Source organism: Haliaeetus leucocephalus, unplaced genomic scaffold (genome assembly GCF_000737465.1).
Source record: "Haliaeetus leucocephalus isolate CR32 unplaced genomic scaffold, Haliaeetus_leucocephalus-4.0 Scaffold224, whole genome shotgun sequence".
Classification (NCBI taxonomy): Eukaryota; Metazoa; Chordata; class Aves; order Accipitriformes; family Accipitridae; genus Haliaeetus; species Haliaeetus leucocephalus.
The window spans coordinates 113,235-131,164 of record NW_010972660.1 but is presented as its reverse complement, the minus strand read 5'-3'; the positions used below and the strand labels follow the sequence as shown (position 1 = coordinate 131,164).

The following is a 17,930-nucleotide window of genomic DNA, read 5'->3' as shown; positions in this document are numbered from 1 at the left end:
TAGGATCAGTTCTTCTAGGCAGTGATACAGCCTGCCATAAAATCAAGATGTTCAGATTCACAGTTTAGGTTGATTTCTTGCCCTTAATTAAACTGCAAGTTTATACAATCTACAAGATCATGCTCTATTTTTGACCTAATATGAAAAAAAAAAAAAGGAAATATTAGAAAAATGATTGGTGGAAGGAATGACATTGATTCATATACACGTTTTGATCAGTAATAGTTTGGAGGAAGTGTATTAGGTAAATGTGAAGCAGCAGTAGTGTTCTTTGGGGTGCAACGGTTAGCTCTGTAGTATAAGGACATCATCATTTATTGGTGTTAAGTCTAGTTACGCTTGTAATGACACAGCACAGATTTGTAGCAAGTAAATCTCCAGCGAAGTAGGTGATTTACCAGCCGTGCTACAAGCTAGTTTTTTTGGAGTCATAAAACAGCAGGATAATTAACTTTGATTTGCCTGCTAAAGGGGCCAGAATGCTGCCTTTCTGCCTGTTTGAAAGGAAATGGTAGTGGGTACACAATAACCTTTCCTTTGCTACATGTAATTTTTGCAGGATAGCTTAATGAAGTTTTTTGTCTTATGCTTTTAGTCTCTGAAGTAGTGTGGAACCTTAAAAACAAAGGTCCTTTTAGATTGGTTTAGTAGACATGGAAAGGAAGCTGCAAAACCAAAAATGCTTATTTCAGAATTCTGCATATATGGGTCAATATTTTGCTGAGTAGTTTGTGCTTGTTCTCTCCAGTCCTGCTTTTATGGATGAGTATGAGAAGATTGAGAAGCAACTGCAGAAACAATACAGTAGTTATCTAGAAAAATTCCGTAATCTGACCTACATGGAGCAGCTCCTGGATGACCATCGACAGATAGAGCAAGAGATGTTTGAGGTAAGACAGCTTAGAAATGCTCAGCAAGCCTGTATATCCTGTAGTTCTTGGCTTTATAACAAAAAATGTTTTAATACCCCTTTGCCAAAGCAGCACATTACTAGTTGTAGAGCCAGCTCTGAGTGACTGGCAGTTTATTGACAATCCAGTAAGTGTGACTGCTTTTGGACAAGCGTGATAATACAGCTTTATTTTTTGAGTTAGTGAAGTTAAACCAGTGTAGTGATGCCCCTTTCCAGTCTCTGACTCCCGGAACTCATTTTCAGTTGATGTTTTTTGCTCACGAAGAATGTTTTCAGCATTTCTAATCTTCCTTTTCTTTTCTTACATACAATGTATGTGCTAAGAGTTGTTAGGCACTTATTTTTTATCGTCTGCCAACAACTGATGTGTGAGGGTTTCTCAGCACAAGGCTCTTCAATTTCCTCATGGTAGCCCTCTTCAATGAAAACAGCAAAGCGTATCAGTGAAAAGATCAGATATGCTGGAATCCTCTCTCACATACTCTGCAGTTTTGTTTGGCAGAAATTCTGTTTTCTTTTGACTTGCTGAATTGTATCAGTTCAGTGCGATTCTCTATTTTGTATCCTGCTGGATTATCTGTATTTGTATCTCGTCTTGCTCCATACTTTTCTTTGGGTATTTATTGGACTGCAGTGCTTTCAGCCAACCTTTCATTCAGCTTCCTGTAGCTTCATGTTTAACTTGGCTTTTCATCCTTCTCACAGTCATTACCCAGTGTATCTTCTGTTCTTCATTGAAAACATGTTTCAGTGAATGATCACCCCTTGGACCTTAATACTGGTGGGTGTGCTATACCTTGAGTTAACCAGTACTTCCTCTTTCTGGATTGTCCTATCTTTCATATGCAGATCATGTTTTATTTTGTCAACACAACTTACTCTTGTTCCTGGCAGAAATATGGCAGAGCTATGCATAATGTTCCTTCTGTCTGGCTGTGACTGCATGTTTTGCTTTTGCTGTGTCTGTATGTGTCTACTGATGTGAAAACAAAGTAGTTTGACCCCAAGTTTTTTAGCCTTCCCCTTTAAAGTATTCATACCTGTGTTTACGTACAGTAAAATTTTGTGACCTGTGCTTGGGCTGCAAATAAGGCTCAGTAACTTTATAGTCCCCCTTCTCCTATAACCTGTCTCTCTTGCATCTGTGAGGTATCTTTTTAGAAAGCCTTGTCATTCTATAGAACTGATGGTGCTGAGAAGCCTCCCCTTTGATGATTGCCTGCACTCTTTTCCTGCGTGTCTAAGCCGCACAGTACAATGTACAGGGGACTTCATAACCAGGCTTCAGGCCATTCTGCAGTCTGGAGAAAATATGGTAATTTCCATCACCTCTTGGACACAGGAAAAGGCATAGTGTATTCTGTTGAGAAGTCTCAAATACTTTGCTGCAGTATTTGCTTGAGGGATAAAATAACCTGTCTTCTAAAAGGTAACATGGGCATTTGACAACTTGTTAATCATTGTGAACCAATTTCCCATTAACCTCCCTTTGTATAAGCACTGTCTCTGTAGATGTTATTTCACATACTTCTAATCTGTAGTCAGCTTGATATTTTCATGTGTCTTGTTTTATGATGTTCTAGTTCTTCCCCATATTTCTGGCCAAAAAAAAAAGTCCTCAATTAAACCATAATCTTGAAATGAAGCCTAAAATCTGATTTTGCCCTTCTGTTCAAATGCCTTTGAGACTTAATACCGAAAGTAGAAATGTTTTGAACTGAGCTACCTGAAACTGTTTATAAATTCATGCACAGAAGTTAGTAATGAGTTGGCGTACAGCTCTTCAGGGGATTTTTGTTAAAAGTTAATAAGACAAAGAAAAAGCCTTTGTCATTCAGGGCTGTGCTCATGCTTAGAATATGGAGAGCACTTTTTATTTTCCTTTGTCTCCTTCTTTCTGTGAGACACCTGGAAATCTACCCATATGGTCTGGCTTTTCATTTACTAGGATCAGCAGGTAGCAATGCTTCAGCATTGTGCAGAATTATAGAGTATAAAAGCTTGTGACAAAAAGATGTGTTTTTTCTCCGCACACTTCTATCACTTGTTATATGCAGTATGCATTAGCAGGCATCAGAACTGGAAATGTCTTTGAGATGTGTTTTATGCTAAAAGCAAAATGCCATCAGGTCTTCCGCATTTGGAATGCGTTCTTGCCATGTCTGGTGATCTGTACTTGGGTGTCTCTAACTATGACCTCAAGTGATCAAGTTACTTGTGCTGAACCCTGTATCTGTTAAATACATTGTGTTAGCTTAAACCAGCATGAAGTTTACCTGTCAAATCTAGTTCTATAGCTTGAGCTTAACCCTGAAAGTATCCTGAGATCATTTCATTTCACTTCCCTATTAGTCTGTTAAATCTCTTCACTAGGGAGTGTTTGGGAAGACCAAAAATAAAAAGGTGAAAAAAAAGGTACATTTGACAGCTGTTCTTCAGAACTGGAGAGGGAGCATGGGGATTAAGAACAGAACATTGGAGTATCAGAAAAACCTTAGAATATTTAAAGGATGAGACTGTAACCATCTCTTTGTGGTCAGCAGTACAGTGACTCAAGTAGCCATGACTGCTTTGTTGTAGAAGCTGTTGCTTTGGTAGAAGAGGAGGCTATGTGTGTGTCTCTTTTACATGCAGATTTTCAGGAGTGCTGGAGTCCAAACTATTATTTGAAGTCATTATGAGATATCAGTGCTCAAAATCAGGCTCCAGGACTTGGTAACTGAAAGAGGATGAAGAATCTGGGTCCCAACTAAATCAAGAGACTTGCTGGTGCACTCCTATTTCCATACCATTGCGGGGACTTTTATATTTTTTATTTTAAAAAGATGGTGCACTGTTTAATCCATTTCAGATTAGTCTCTTGCCAACCTGGAACACCAGGGTATTTCTCTCACTTCTTCTGTCAGTCTTGATCTGCTTTTCAGCTGGTGCTTCATTGCCTTTGGCTACTTGTTGATGAAGCAAAACTGTGTGTCATTTATTACGTGCTTGGAAAAAAAAGTAGTTTGCTCCAAAATGATGCTGCATGTTGTCCTAAAGTTTATCATCGCATGTCATTTTCAGAATCAACAGAGGAAGGAGTAACGAGCATAATTACACTTAATCCATTTTAATACACACTCTTTCCAACTGTCAAAAACCACTGAAAATTATGTTGATTTTTTTTCAAGCTTGATTTGTCTTTTGTTCCACCAAACAAATCTTAATTATCTTCTGTAGTAGAAGTGAGAGTCAATTCTTTTATCATCGCTGTGTATTTTGTTAAATAGCTTGCTGGAAGAAAGCAACAGCAATGTAATTAGATTAATCCAGCACTCCGTGTACTGTTCAGTACTGAGGAGTGATTCCTGGAGCCCTTTCCTTGACTAGGTGCATGTTTTTAGGAGGAATTTTTGTTATGAGAGTCCATTGCTGAATAATGAGACTAATCTCTAGTGCACTTAGACTCAAAGCTGTTTTGGTACCCTGCTGACGTTGCGCAGCTAATGACCTGGGCCAGAGCGCATTTCCTGATTAGAAAAGTGATTTAAAGATTGTACCCAAGCACACAATTTTAATTAAGTGACATTGAGCAGCTGAAACACTCCAGCCTGCAGCGCTGGTCATTTGTGTGGATTTTTTTCATTTGTTATTTCATGTTGTAGGTGTACAGTTGCATGGAGAGCAGCACTCTGTAGCTCCTGTTATTGTCTTAGGCCTCCTGTTCCCTTTGCCTCCCGGTGTCCATAATAATGTAGAGCGGTGGTTGGAGAGCAATCGGCAGGAGTCTCCTGCCAGGCACTGGACTGAGAAATCTCTGTCTGTGTTAAAAGGAACTTAAAGGCTTGGTGTTGAGTCTGAACCAAATGAATTGCCAGAACTGAACAGTTAATTGATGATGAAATTACCACCTGCAGAGCACCTGCCCATTTGATGTGGAAGCCCATGTGACATGTATGAAAAAGATTAAATTACTTGTCTGTTACCAACCCTCATCTGTGGAGATATCAGAAGTCCTCACATGACTCCTCCTTTGAGTGAGTTGCTCACACTTACTGACAAACTGTCATGCACTACTTATTATTGGACCTGAGGAATTTAAATAAGGGTCTTTTGTCTTTGCAGTTTCCTTAGCCTTTTTTCATTTTCAGTCACCTCTTTTATTCTGTTTCTGTTCTCTTGTGCTGCTCATGGAATTAATCCATCTTCTTGCATTTCTCTGCAGAAGCAAGGATTTATGTGCCATATCTCCTCAAAGATTTGTTCTTATTTTTCTACTTTGTAAAAAGATTCAGCACACTTCATTAATTTTTATCCTGTTTTTAAGATGAAATTGTTTGTAATGTTTAGACATGAAAGCTATTAGAACTTTGGCTGCTCTAAAAATCAAAATTTCGGGGGTTTTCAGATTTGGGGGTTGAAATTTTCTATGGACCATAAATGAATGCCTCTCTTTTAAAGGACAACACAGTTCAAAAAAGCATTTTTGTGTAATGCCAGAATAACTTGCCAATATCCTTTAGCATTTGCCTTTTCTCTAGGCAGAATAAGCTTATTCTTTCTTGTGCTTCTCAGAGGTCATCCCTGAAGTACTTTCTTCTTCAGCTACTTTTCCTAAGGTATTTTAAGACTGCTTTTATGCTAGTGCTGTGAAATCTCCTCTGAGGAGATTTTCATTCATTTACCATGAAGTGGTGGACACATGGAAGAGGGTGTTCTAAGCCACTCAGTCATTATCTTTGGTGTGGGATTGCTTAAACCATTTTTCTTTTCATTGTTATGATATTACTATCAGTAAGCAGTCCATCATGATTAAGCAAGGAAAACCCAAATAAACAGACTGTATGTATTGTGACTTTCACTTTGCAACCCACCATCCCCAAATAAAACCCCCTTTTCATTAAACTGATGGGGTTTTTTATCAAAGCTCCATACCTGAAGCAGATGCTTTATTCTGAATAGGTACATTTGACACTGTCTCTCATAGCATACTTCTCAAGAAGCTGGTGTCTCATGGCTTGGACAAGTGTACTCTTTGCTGGGTGAAAAACTGGCTGGATGGACGAGCCCAGAGAGTTGTGGTGAATGGGGTGAAATCCAGTTGGCGGCCAGTCACAAGTGGTGTTCCCCAGGGCTCAGTGTTGGGCCCCGTTCTGTTTAATATCTTTATCAATGATTTGGATGAGGGGATTGGGTGCACCCTCAGCAAGTTTGCAGATGACACCAAGTTGGGAGGCAGGGTCAATCTGCTGGAGGGTCGGAAGGCTCTACAGAGAGATGTGGACAGGCTGGATCGATGGGCTGAGGCCAATTGTATGAAGTTCAACAAGGCCAAGTGCCGGGTCCTGCGCTTTGGTCACAGCAACCTCATGCAGTGCTACAGGCTTGGGGAAGAGTGGCTGGAAAGCTGCCTGGCAGAGAAAGACCTGGGGGTGCTGGTCAACAGCCGGCTGAGTATGAGCCAGCAGTGTGCCCAGGTGGCCAAGGCAGCCAACAGCATCCTGGCCTGTATCAGAAATAGTGTGGCCAGCAGGAGCAGGGAGGTGATTGTTCCCCTTTACTCGGCACTGGTGAGGCCACACCTCGAGTCCTGTGTTCAGTTTTGGGCCCCTCACTACAAGAAAGACACTGAGGTGCTGGAATGTGTCCAGAGAAGGGCAACGGAGCTAGTGAGGGGCCTGGAGCACAAGTCTTATGAGGAGTGGCTGAGGGAAGTGGGGTTGTTTAGTCTGGAGAAGAGGAGGCTGAGGGGAGACCTTATCACTCTCTACAACTACCTGAAAGGGGGTTGTAGTGAGGTGGGTGCTGGTCTCTTCTGTCAGGTGGCTGGTGATAGGACGAGAGGAAATGGCCTCAAGTTGAGGCAAGAGAGGTTTAGGTTGGATATTAGGAAAAATTTCTTTACTGAGAGGGTTGTCAGACATTGGAATAGGCTGCCCAGGGAAGTGGTTGAGTCGCCATCCCTGGAGGTATTCAAAAAGTGCGTAGACAAGGTACTCCAGAACATGGTTTAGTGGGCATGGATGATGGTTGTACTCGATGATCTTGAAGGTCTTTTCCAACCTAAATGATTCTATGATTCTATGATAGGGATATCTGAGTTCTGCTGCACTCCAAGATACTCCTTGGTTCTGCTGCTTTTCATGTCTTTTTGCATTGAGCTATCCCATTTGAAATATTAAATCTAGACATTCCCATTGCAATGTCTGCTTACTGAAATAGCCAGACAGAAGGTTAATATGAAAAGCAGTTGGTTACAGTCTTTAATCTTCTAGCTAATGTACATTTGAATTATGACTGGTAACATTTTTATAGCTACCAGGAGAGCACTCCTGGTCCAGTGTTGCTGAATTATATTGAATATCAGATGTAAAAGTAAGCACAAGCATCTTAATCGTTGATTGCTTCTATTCTGGCATTTAGTCTGGTATACAAATATGACAGTATTGGTGCACTGAGACGCACAAATCCCATAATGGAGAAATGTGAAAAAAAATAGAGTAGGAGGAAGAGGATGCACAGGAAGAGGGTAGGGACAACGGAGAATGGGAGATAAAGACAGAGGAAATTGCTGGCCTGAGAAATGATGGTGACGCAAAAGGAGAAGTTGGAGGTAGAGAAAAGGTGGGAGGGCATGTGAAGAGCACGTTAGGAAAGATGGAAGCATTGCTCTGTGCATTCATTCCACTGAAGCAAAAACCTGCGGTCCCCTACCAATACCATGGCAACTAGATCTAGGTTCTCAGAGGTACCTCTAAATGCCCTGAAGTAGTTGTGTGCCTACCTGCTCCTGGTGCTTTATTGATACTATCTCCCATTAAAAGCTATAGGAAAACTTTCTGGGAAATGAAAACAACTGAGATCAGCTCAATTGATATCAATTGGATCAACCAACTCAGTGCTCAGAGATGCACATGTTTGTCAGGATTATCTTGACATCTGATGTGCCAGATGGGTGAACAAACTTGCCTTAGGATCCCAAATTTGGGGTCATTTGACTCACAGCTTCAAGTTCTTCATGTCTGACAGACTCCAGAACTTACTTTTTCACAGACTTAGGGATCAAACAAGAATTTATTAAAACTGTAATCATCACTTGTAGGTTTTTCTGAGCAATGGAAACATTCATATTCTGCCTTCAGCAGCCCATTAACTCCTTAGCAGAAGAGGTAAAGAGGTTCCTTGTACATCAGGGCTTAGTGCTATGCTTGGATATAAAGCCCCTGCATAGGCTACTCAGTCTAGTTCTTCCTTGCTGCTGTTGTAAAACTGTGCTAATTCTGTTATATATGAAATACTCTGCAACTGGGGAAGGAACACAGGGAGAGTATCTACTAAGTTTTGCAGTGTACTAAGTCAGGGTGAGTTTCTCTGTCATGCCAGCAATTGCTTCTTTGAAGTATGAGATGTAATGGCTCTTATTGATAGTGTAGCTTGGAAATCCATGAATGACTTTCACAAATAGAAATCAGACACTATCTGGTTTCTAATATTTTCAGTTCTTAGGTTGTCTCACTGAATTTCTTTTGCAGTGACTCCGCTCTAGAAGAAACATTGCATGAAAACAGTCTGTATTTAGTGTATTCTGAATGTACTGCCTTTTAGGTTTTAAGTATTCTCTTTATCCAGTTTTATTTGGTAAGAAGATAGAGTAAGTGGATTGTTCATATTATGGTCTTTCTGCCTTCCCTGTCAGCCTGCATTATGCTTTTGAATATTCATAAGTACTTTAGATGTGTGAATTATGTAACACAAATCTAGCTTTAAATTCCCTCAAAATAGGAGACAATCAGATCACTTGAAGCAACACTGATCAAGCAGATAATTCCCCCCCCCAGCAATCAACACGTAAAAATCATTATGAAAAACCTTTTAATAGGTGATTAAAAACCAAGGAGTTGATTGAAAGAAAAAGTTAAAATAACTCTTATTTTGGGACTGATGTTTTGCAAGTGATTTGCACCAAATTACATAAGTAGGTGATGTGAAAATAATGTATTTGAAATTTAGGAGGTTTATGCTCTGCTACTGGTACTTAGCAGCAAAGAAAAGTAGCTAGGAGACTAGCATTTTGGTTTGCACAAGCATGCGTAATCTCATGTGCAAAACAGTGAGGTTTGAGTTTTTAAATGTTAAATAGTAAAATAATTCTGTTTTCTAGCTGTGTAGAAACAATTTCTAGTTCAATTATGTGAAACATATGAAAATTAAACACTATGCATGTATGAACAGTAGACCTGTTGGATAGGTGTCCTGGCAGAACCCTTGGCTAACACCCACCTAGCGCACGGGCTGGCAGCATGAGTTACTGCACCTTGCGCAGACATTGCCTTCTCCTCTGAGAGCTCCAGAATACTGTTGGGATTCTTTGAAGATGATTCTCATCTTGAGATAACCAGTGGGCCAAATTGTGAGCCATACCATTTCAGAAGCATTGCAGCAGGGTCAAGCATCAGGGCTAAGGAAAAGTAAGAAATCCTAGGGGAAACAGTACACCTTTCTGCTTATGGACTGAGTCATATTTGTTTTGCTGGAAATCCATTTACATTCTCATTTGGGCTTACCTTGAGCACGATGTAGTCCTGAAATCGATGGAAACCTCCATTTTAGGCTGCTAAGTTCTGAGACCCTCCTTTTTTAAACTTTGGTGGAGAGTTATATGCCTGTCTCCTACTCAAGCTTTGTTGCATCTTTGAGAGGACTGAGGAGAAACCTGACTTGGTTAAGTAAGCATGGTCTAACTCACTTTGGCAGTGCTGTATTCACTTTAAATACCTGCTGGTGGCCATCTTCTAACAAGAAACAAGGACTTCATATAGTGTGTCCTCCATCTCAGTTCTTGCTTAGCCACAAGGATTTTTAAATCAACAGCCCCTGTTTCTTAATCTGTAGAGTAGGCTGGAATGACACTATCCTGTATCCCTACTACTTAAGCTGGGTGACTATGTGGAGAAGAACACAGAGTTATTGAAACTAGAGAAGAAGGATGTGTAAGGTGAAACCTGATGTTGTAGATCATTGGTTGCCCAGAGATGATTACCTACTTGTTTTGTCTTAAAGCCTGATGCATGTGAACAGTCCTAGAAACAGTGCTTGCCATTCCCTGTCAAAAGAGAGATTTGTCTGCATCATTAGTCATCTTTACTTTCCTTACATTCTTTACTTTCTTCTTCTCTAACCCACCACAATGAGATATTTAAAAATAGTTTTATCCTGGTCTTCTAAGCTAGTAGCTAGAGCACTGTCCTGGTGAGCAGGAGCTAGGAGTGCAAATGTTTTCAAGCTGGAGAAATCATAAAAAAACAGGCCGCTAATTCCTGTGCTAGGGAGACTAGACTGCTAAAGAGAGGCTTGCTGGTGCCACCTCTTAATTGGGGACTTGACTGGTGGGAAATAAGAAATAAACTGAAATGTGCGTCAGCCACGTGTTGAAGAGATTCTTTACTATAAGAAACATGGGCTGTATTGGAGCTAATTGATCTCAAGATGGAAGGCAGCAGATTCTGTTCTCAGTTCCTGGAACCATCAAGTTCACCAAGAACAACTACTCTTTAATATAATAAATGCTGTCCTTGAAAAGAGCTAATAATCCTGACCCCGCTTTGAACACTTAAGGGTATGTGCTACCTGTGACACAGGGAGAGGATAATTCTGATGTTAGATTCAAGCAGTGATGTGACAGTGACTGCTTTATGGTGGTGAACAAGACACAGCTGTGACTACTAACTTCCAATCAATATTAATTTGGATGATAATTTCTTCAGACACTGCAAACTGACCTCAGGTTTACATTACAGAATTGTACATTAATTCAAATAAATCACACATCCAACCAATATCGCTTGTAAGCTTGGTACAATAAAAATGTAACACACGAAGGGAATGCTCAATGAGCTGTTATTGAGTCATTATAATTCATATCTTCCACAAAAGCGAATAGGAAAAATGGAGAGGAGTTGTCGTTATGGTAAACTTGGATCATATCTAATGATGAAGACATTTGATTCACAGAAAAAAGTCCATCCTCTGTCACGTTATTTTAGGCAGTAGTGAATTCCTGAGTGTCATTGCTGACTTGAAGCTCCTTGTATGAAAGCATTTTAACTGGAAAATTCTGGGCAGAAAATGTTAGTCTGGGTCTTTTTTTTTTTTTTTTTCCCCTTCTTTTTTTTCTTAGTTCTGTTTAGATTTCTCTCACTCAGCGCTGCTGGATGATTTAAAGGGCTGTGAGCTCGACTAGCCTCATGTTGTAACCTCCGCCAGTGCCTTACCAATCCTTTTGTCTTCTGCCTCTTCACAATCCTCTTGAGCTATGCCCCGTCATAGACAGTCACATAAATCCTCAGCGGTGTGCTCAGTGCTGTGTTTCTTCTAATGTTCTGGTCCCTTGGCTCTGACCTGTGGTTCCTGGATGGTTCAGGAGTATTTCTTACATCCTCTTGAGGCCTTTGACTTCAAGCCTCTAGCCAGCTTTATTGAATCTGGATCTTGCTGAATCTGAAAGGAAAACTTTAACCTAGCATAAACATGCTAGATGTACCTGTAGGCAGGATCCCTATGCTGCTTTAACCAACTGAAAAAGGCATTTATGCTGGTACTTGTTTTGGTGAATCATGACAACACAAAACTCCTCGCTCTCAAAATGGCCCAATTTATGTGAATAATGAGACGGCTCTCATTGGTGCCACAGCAAAGTGTGCTCTAGGAGCAGTGTTGGAAAAGCAGTTCAGCAGAAGCATTTGGTATATGTCATCTGTTTTTTATGAAGGCTTCTCTATGTTTATGGTGCCTCTTTCCCATTATTGTTGCATGAATGGAGATAGACAAGGGAAAAGTTGCATAAGTCTGAAAAGAAGTGATCCATACTGTGTAAAATGCATACGTAGGTGTGTGGAAGAACTGGCTGGCCCAGGAAGTAATCAAAATAGGGTGCATGTGTGCATGCGAGAAGGGATCCTAATTATGGGAGCTTCAGAAAGAGAGGGGAGGGAAGGTCATGGAGTAAAGGAAGATTTGAAGCCTCAAGCTCATGAGAGCCAGAGTTGACTCCAGAACTGGCAGAGCTTATAATGAAGGGGATAAGGTTGCACAGAGCTGGACTGGTACAGTACAGCAGTGGAGAGGAGTGTTTGAGGTGGAAAGGTTTGGTTTGGTTTGTTGTTTGTTTTTTTTAATAGAAAACAAGTCAAAATAGCTAAATAACTTCTAAACCTGCTTTCTTGGTGACTGAATCCCAGATTAATTCTGTTCAAAGCAAGGTCAGCTATGGCATCAGACCCCATTGCTCAAAAGTTTATCCAGTCCAGTCTTGAAAGCCTCCAAGGACAGAGACTGCACAGCCTCTATGGGCTAGCTGTTCACTGTTCGACTGTTCTAATGGAAAATGTGTAATGTGTAGGCACAGAAAAAAGTGGCATAACCTGTGCAGAAAGCTTTTATATTGCATGAAAAGTTGCTCAAGCACCATGCTACTTGGAGAATTACTTGTTTACTTTATGACTGTAAGAGGGGAGAGCTGTAGAGGAAAGCAAAGAGAGCTCATACAAAGCATGAATATGGCACCCTGGTCTATAGGCAAGTCAGGAAATGCATTCCATAGCGCAAGACCAATTACCAAGTTGGAATTCGTCCCCCTGAGCTAATTTGCTCTTTCTGTTTAGTCCCTTCCTTTTGAGTTCCCGGAGGGATGCTATTAATGTCTAGGTGAGACCTTCATGTGCAGTCTGCTTATTCAAGAGGAACGCTAATTGATCTGCCTTAAGTCTCAGGATGCTACCTCTCAACTTCAGATTATGAAGTGTGCTGTTCACTTCCAGCTCCAATTTATCAGTTCTGCAAAAAGTGGTTATTGCAGTGTTTGAGCTGGATATACTGAAGTCAGAACTTGCTAAGTAATGATGGAAGCTTTAGGAAGAAGTTTATGTGAGAAACATTAAACCAATCTAATTTTAAAATACTTGCTGTGGGTTGTGTTGCATCCTGTTACTTTAAGTGTGTTTTTTGAATACACTTCAACGTCTGGCTTCGTGTAGCCTGAGCCTGGTATCATTAAGAGCTGCTATGTTAGAATAGCATCAGTGTAGGTATCCTAGGCCATAAATTGCATCTGCCTTCTGCTACTCACATGACCCTATGCAAAGACTCAGCTGGGCACCCTGTTCCTTGCTCCTCTTTCCCACAGATCCCTGATAGCTGTTTACCTTCCTAAAGACTTTTCCCCAAAACAAGTCATCATAAGAGCCTATGCTAGATTTTTTTACTATGATAGCTTTCCTTTATGATACTTTTCATCTACATTGGAGAACATTTTAGCTTTTTTCCTAATTTTCATGATAGCATGAATGTTCTGTTAATTAACGTGTACTTCCTTGAAAAGAAAAACCTTTCAAGAAACTTTTGAGGTATTTTTGTGATTTTGGTGATGAAAGTGCTCCTCAGTAGTGATCTAACAGATCTAATTGTTTATTTTGATAAATGTGGTCACTGGAGTTGGTGTGTCAGAATTTATTGGTGGAGGATGCTACATTCTGTGGCACCTGTGTACTGTGAACTGACCAACATGAATGCTGTTTGGTCTCCTACTGAGCCTACTAAGTCAAATTTGGTGTTTCACTTGGATAAGTGCTATTCTATCAGCTTGAATGACTAATACTTTTCTGCCCCATTTATTTAAGTACTTTTACTGTATCTATTACAGTACTCTTAGTGAACAATTCTTCCACAAGAAGTAGCAAAATGCAAGGTTAGCAGGGTTTAACACAGGAAAAGAATAACCTGGAAAGACAGTCATGTTGTAAAGTAGCATAAGACTTGCTATTTTTCAAAAGAATTAAATTCTTTTGAAAATAGATACATCAGTGACAGGTAATGGCTAGCTGGGACAGAAGAGTTTCAAGATAAAAAAATCTTTCTCTAAAGAAGGGCAATGAATCTAGTTATTAATTTAAAATAGTGACACTACAGCAGAAATGAATCCCCATCCCCTTCCACCAACACTGGTGGTGCCAGTATTATGATAACAGTTGGTGAATTTCTGGTGAGTATCAGTTAAGTGTATAAAATACTCTCAAGTATGCTTTATATGTGTTTCAATAGAAATGATTACTGTAAAATGACTATTAATCATGAGAGGCGATGACTGTTTCAGCACATGAAAGCAAGGGAGAAGATGGGAATAATGAGAATAAGGAAGAGACAGATGGTCTTATAATAGGGGCTTATGATTTTCAATTCATTCAATGTGTGCTCATCCACTGGAAGGATGACCTCTAAAAAACTTTAAATGTCCAGTGGTGATGGCTTTCACACGCTCCTCAGGCCAAAACAGTAAAGAAGCATGAATGTCTGTAAAAACTAAGTATTTATTAGTATGAACCTTGATGAGGGATCCAGAGAATCTGCTAGAACAAGTTCATGTTTTCTTTTCTGGTGCAGAACTCTGTATTTGGAGCAATGGCTCATTTGTTTGAGACCACATTTTCCAAAACACTGTACTTGATCTAATGCTGGGGGTTTGGTGGAGTTTGCTGCTTCTGTATTCATCAGAAAGCTCTATCACAATGATAGCACTTCATAGTTACTGAGGTGGCATCATCAGTCAAAGAAGAATAACCTCTAGATGCAAAATCTATCTCTGTGCCAGAAGGCCAGGGTCCTGCTTTGTTGCTGGCTCTAAGCAGCTGTAAGCCAGCTTCCCTGTGGTTCTGCACTATTTACTGAGTGCAACATTGTGTGTTATGGAAAGAATTTTTTTTAATTTTCAGTTTTGGTAACTTTTGTAGGAAAATGAAAGTCCTGGTCAAATGTCTATAGACAAGAGATGGGAAACCAAAGGACCCCTCTGGTAATATTGCCAGCTGTGACTTTTGGTTTTGTTTTTTCACTGAAGTGACGTGATCTGCTAACAATAGGCATTTAAAAGTCCAAGGTTAAAATGTATATTCATTTATGCAGCATGATGTGTATCGTTTTATAGGTCAGCAGGTTGTCCTCTGATCCTTAACCATAAAGTCTCAAAGGGCTCATCACCTATCAGAAGGCAATGTTCAGAGCATTCAGGCTGCTCCTTTGCAGAGGCAGCAACCCCTCCTCCTCCTCACCTCCAGCCTGTCCTTTCTAGAGTGCCTATATCCATCTAGTGCAACTCTCCAAACTAGAAGCGGTCTCACCATATTTCTGTAATCCTGATGGGATCAAGGCCGTGCATGTATGCACCTTCTAATTCCTCCCATTTTGTTTCCTATGATGTTCTTGTGTTCAGGTGCTTGAGATGGGATCCTGCTTGTGCTGCCTTCACAAGGAATGTGCCAGAGCCTCCCCTTCACTGTTCACAGTGCTACCATTTCTTGTCAGGATATCATCATCATCATCGTTCCCTGGCAGACCTGGTTTGAAGCCCTTCTTATAGGTTAGCAAGCCTGTTAATAAAGATTCTTCTGCCCCACTTTTTCAGATGGATCTTATCTCTCTCCCATAGTCTTCATTCCTCAACAGAATAAAAAGGAATGAAACCCATAGCATTGCAGTCACTTTTAGTCAAGCAGAACCATAGCCATGTTCCAATTCAAATCATAAAACTAGACATGAATTTAGGGTGAGGTATTTAATAGTAGTTCACCATATAGGAAGCATCATCTTTTACTCTTGAAAAACAACTCTGGGTAGGTTGTTACCTCATGGTATCATGAACTTTAGCTGTGCAACATCAGTGTTGTGTTCACTTACGTTTCTGTTGTACCTGGCAGGCTTCCTCTTATTAAGAGTACTGTCACATTCTCTATTCAGGCACCACACAATTTCTCCTCGTCCTTATATCTCAACCCCTCTGAATGAGTGGCAACACTCTATTATGAAAAACAAATGCCACTGTGTGCGTGAAGCAAGAGCTAATCTCAGCTGCTTTGTTCTATAACAAAGCAAGAAACAGCTGCTGAGATTAATAGGCAAGGTGAAGATGAGGCGGTTCAATCCATCATCAAATTGGTACACTTTAAGTGTACCACAGAGCAGTAGGATTACCACTATTCTCTAGCAAATCACCAGAAAAAAAACAGAAAGAAACATTGTTTTCCCTTACTAAGATGAAAAGGTTATACATAGAGGTGTCTAGAGAGATTTCTGGGTTTAGGAGGATGTCTGAGAACAGAAGGAATAGCCTAAGCAAAAATTGAAATGCTAGCATCTGAACAAAAAAAGTCAGCAAGCTGCAGGTGTTGTCCTGTTCTTTTATACTTATCTCCTTCCTATTTTCCCCACTTCTTTCCCTTTTCTTTCTACTTAGTGCTAACCACATTGTCTGCCAGCTGGCTGCAGGGCACAAATTCCTTGTGTTCAAAATCCCACCACTGTTTTTTCCACAACTTTCCCAACAAAACTTTGAGACTAACTTAAAAAAACCCCCCCAAAACCCAAACCAAACCAAAACAAAAACCACCCCAAACTGGGATGTTTTAAATGATCAAATACTGCATCATTTTTGTTCCTTCTGGTTTTGAGCCTTTTAGACTTGCTGCTTTGGAATCTGCAGGGGCAGAGTTGTCTTCAATCTCATGATTTCAGCAACTTGATTTTATTGTTTAAACCAATACTCAATAGCATTAGGTATATCATAAAGGACTGGCAGTCAAGAAATCATGTGGTTTATTCAAATCCTGGATCACTTGCCCTAAGGCAAACACTGAGTCAGTGGCCCAGCTAGTTGTCTGTGGGTTTGCTGCTGGAGGACATTCTGCATGGTGGCATATTGGCATCTGTTTGAAAATGAAAAAAGACCCAACCAATCCCCCCCACCCCAGCCCCTGCATGTAGTTGTGTGTAGTTTCCATGTAGTTGTAATTGCATGCTGTTCAGTAATCCTTCTCTTAAAGAAATTATAAAAAATAGTAAATGAAAAAGCATTTCTCATGCTCTGCTTTTGTATAGCTTTCTGTAAAAAGATTTTTCAAAGCCAACTCCCATTCACCCTGCTGTAGGAACTCACAATTGGCATTTTATTTGTCTGTAGAGCAATAGGTTAGTTTATATTAAAACATTCTGCCAAACAGCCGTGCATTTTGTTTTATTGCTGTTTTCCGAAGACTTTCATAGTCAGATAGGAGATGGAAAGCCATCTGCTTTGCCAATTAAAGTAGATTGAGATACAGAATATTGTGTATTGTGCTCATTCAACTCCATTCTACAAAAAAATATACATTTGTCTTTAGTGCATTCAGTGTGCTGTAGAAGACAGGTAACATTCTTGCTGAACTGGTTAGAAAATGGGCATGAAAAAAGCACAGTTGTCATCACACCCTTAGCTTTCTCCCTTGTCACATTTCAGAAGCCCTGGGTCGCACAGAAGTGGCCAGCCTCAAAGAGAAAAACATCTCTGATTAGCATGGTTTTGTTTTTACAGAGCTGTGAAAGATAATGTAATCACATCTGTTAAGATAACATAAAGTGTGAGGAGCAGTGTCCACAGTGAAGGTGGAAGCTGGTCAGGCCAAAAAATGCAGCCTGATGATTGCAGTCATTAAAGTAGCAGGGGAAAAGAGAAGCTGAAACTGCCACTGACTCAGCTGTTTAAAAGTTGTCATTGTTTTTAAACCCCAAATCTTAAACCAATGAAGCTGTTGTAATTCTTTGACTAATTTAACAGAACTAAGATTTCTCTGCAGATTCTTTTGAGTATGTAACTTCAAAAAATTATGTGATAAATTTTGTTTACCTTCTAAATATATGATCTGCCATTGCTTCCGCCTCCTCCTTTGAAGATCTTACTTGTTAAGGACTATAAACAGCACTTATCTGATGCTGTCCTGGTTCCAACTGGTTTGAGGCTGCCCTTTTGAAACAGTTTTTGTTGCTGCAGTTTTTGATAAGCTTTTGCAGGGTAGTCCAGCAGCACAGCTAAACTGATGGAGCAATGGGCTGCTGTTGGAAGGGACAATGTACAGTTTCAGCAGCTCCCTTGGGCTGACAGCGGCATTTGACTGACCATGCATCGAGCTATTCAGAAACCTAAACCAGTAGAAAAATCAACATTTTTGCTGCCAGTTAA

The 17,930-nt window shown here is 40.2% G+C and overlaps 1 protein-coding gene across 4 annotated transcripts in view; it reads left to right on the top strand.

The window, feature by feature from the left end:
- The window catches only part of CLUAP1 (clusterin associated protein 1), a 70,859-nt gene that overhangs the window by 24,937 nt on the left and 27,992 nt on the right, over positions 1 to 17,930 (top strand). For all 4 annotated transcript variants that reach the window (XM_010566994.1, XM_010566996.1, XM_010566997.1 and 1 more), the window contains one exon: positions 749 to 890. In XM_010566994.1, the coding sequence (XP_010565296.1) occupies positions 749 to 890 (142 nt within the window). The remainder of the gene's footprint in view (positions 1 to 748; positions 891 to 17,930) is intronic.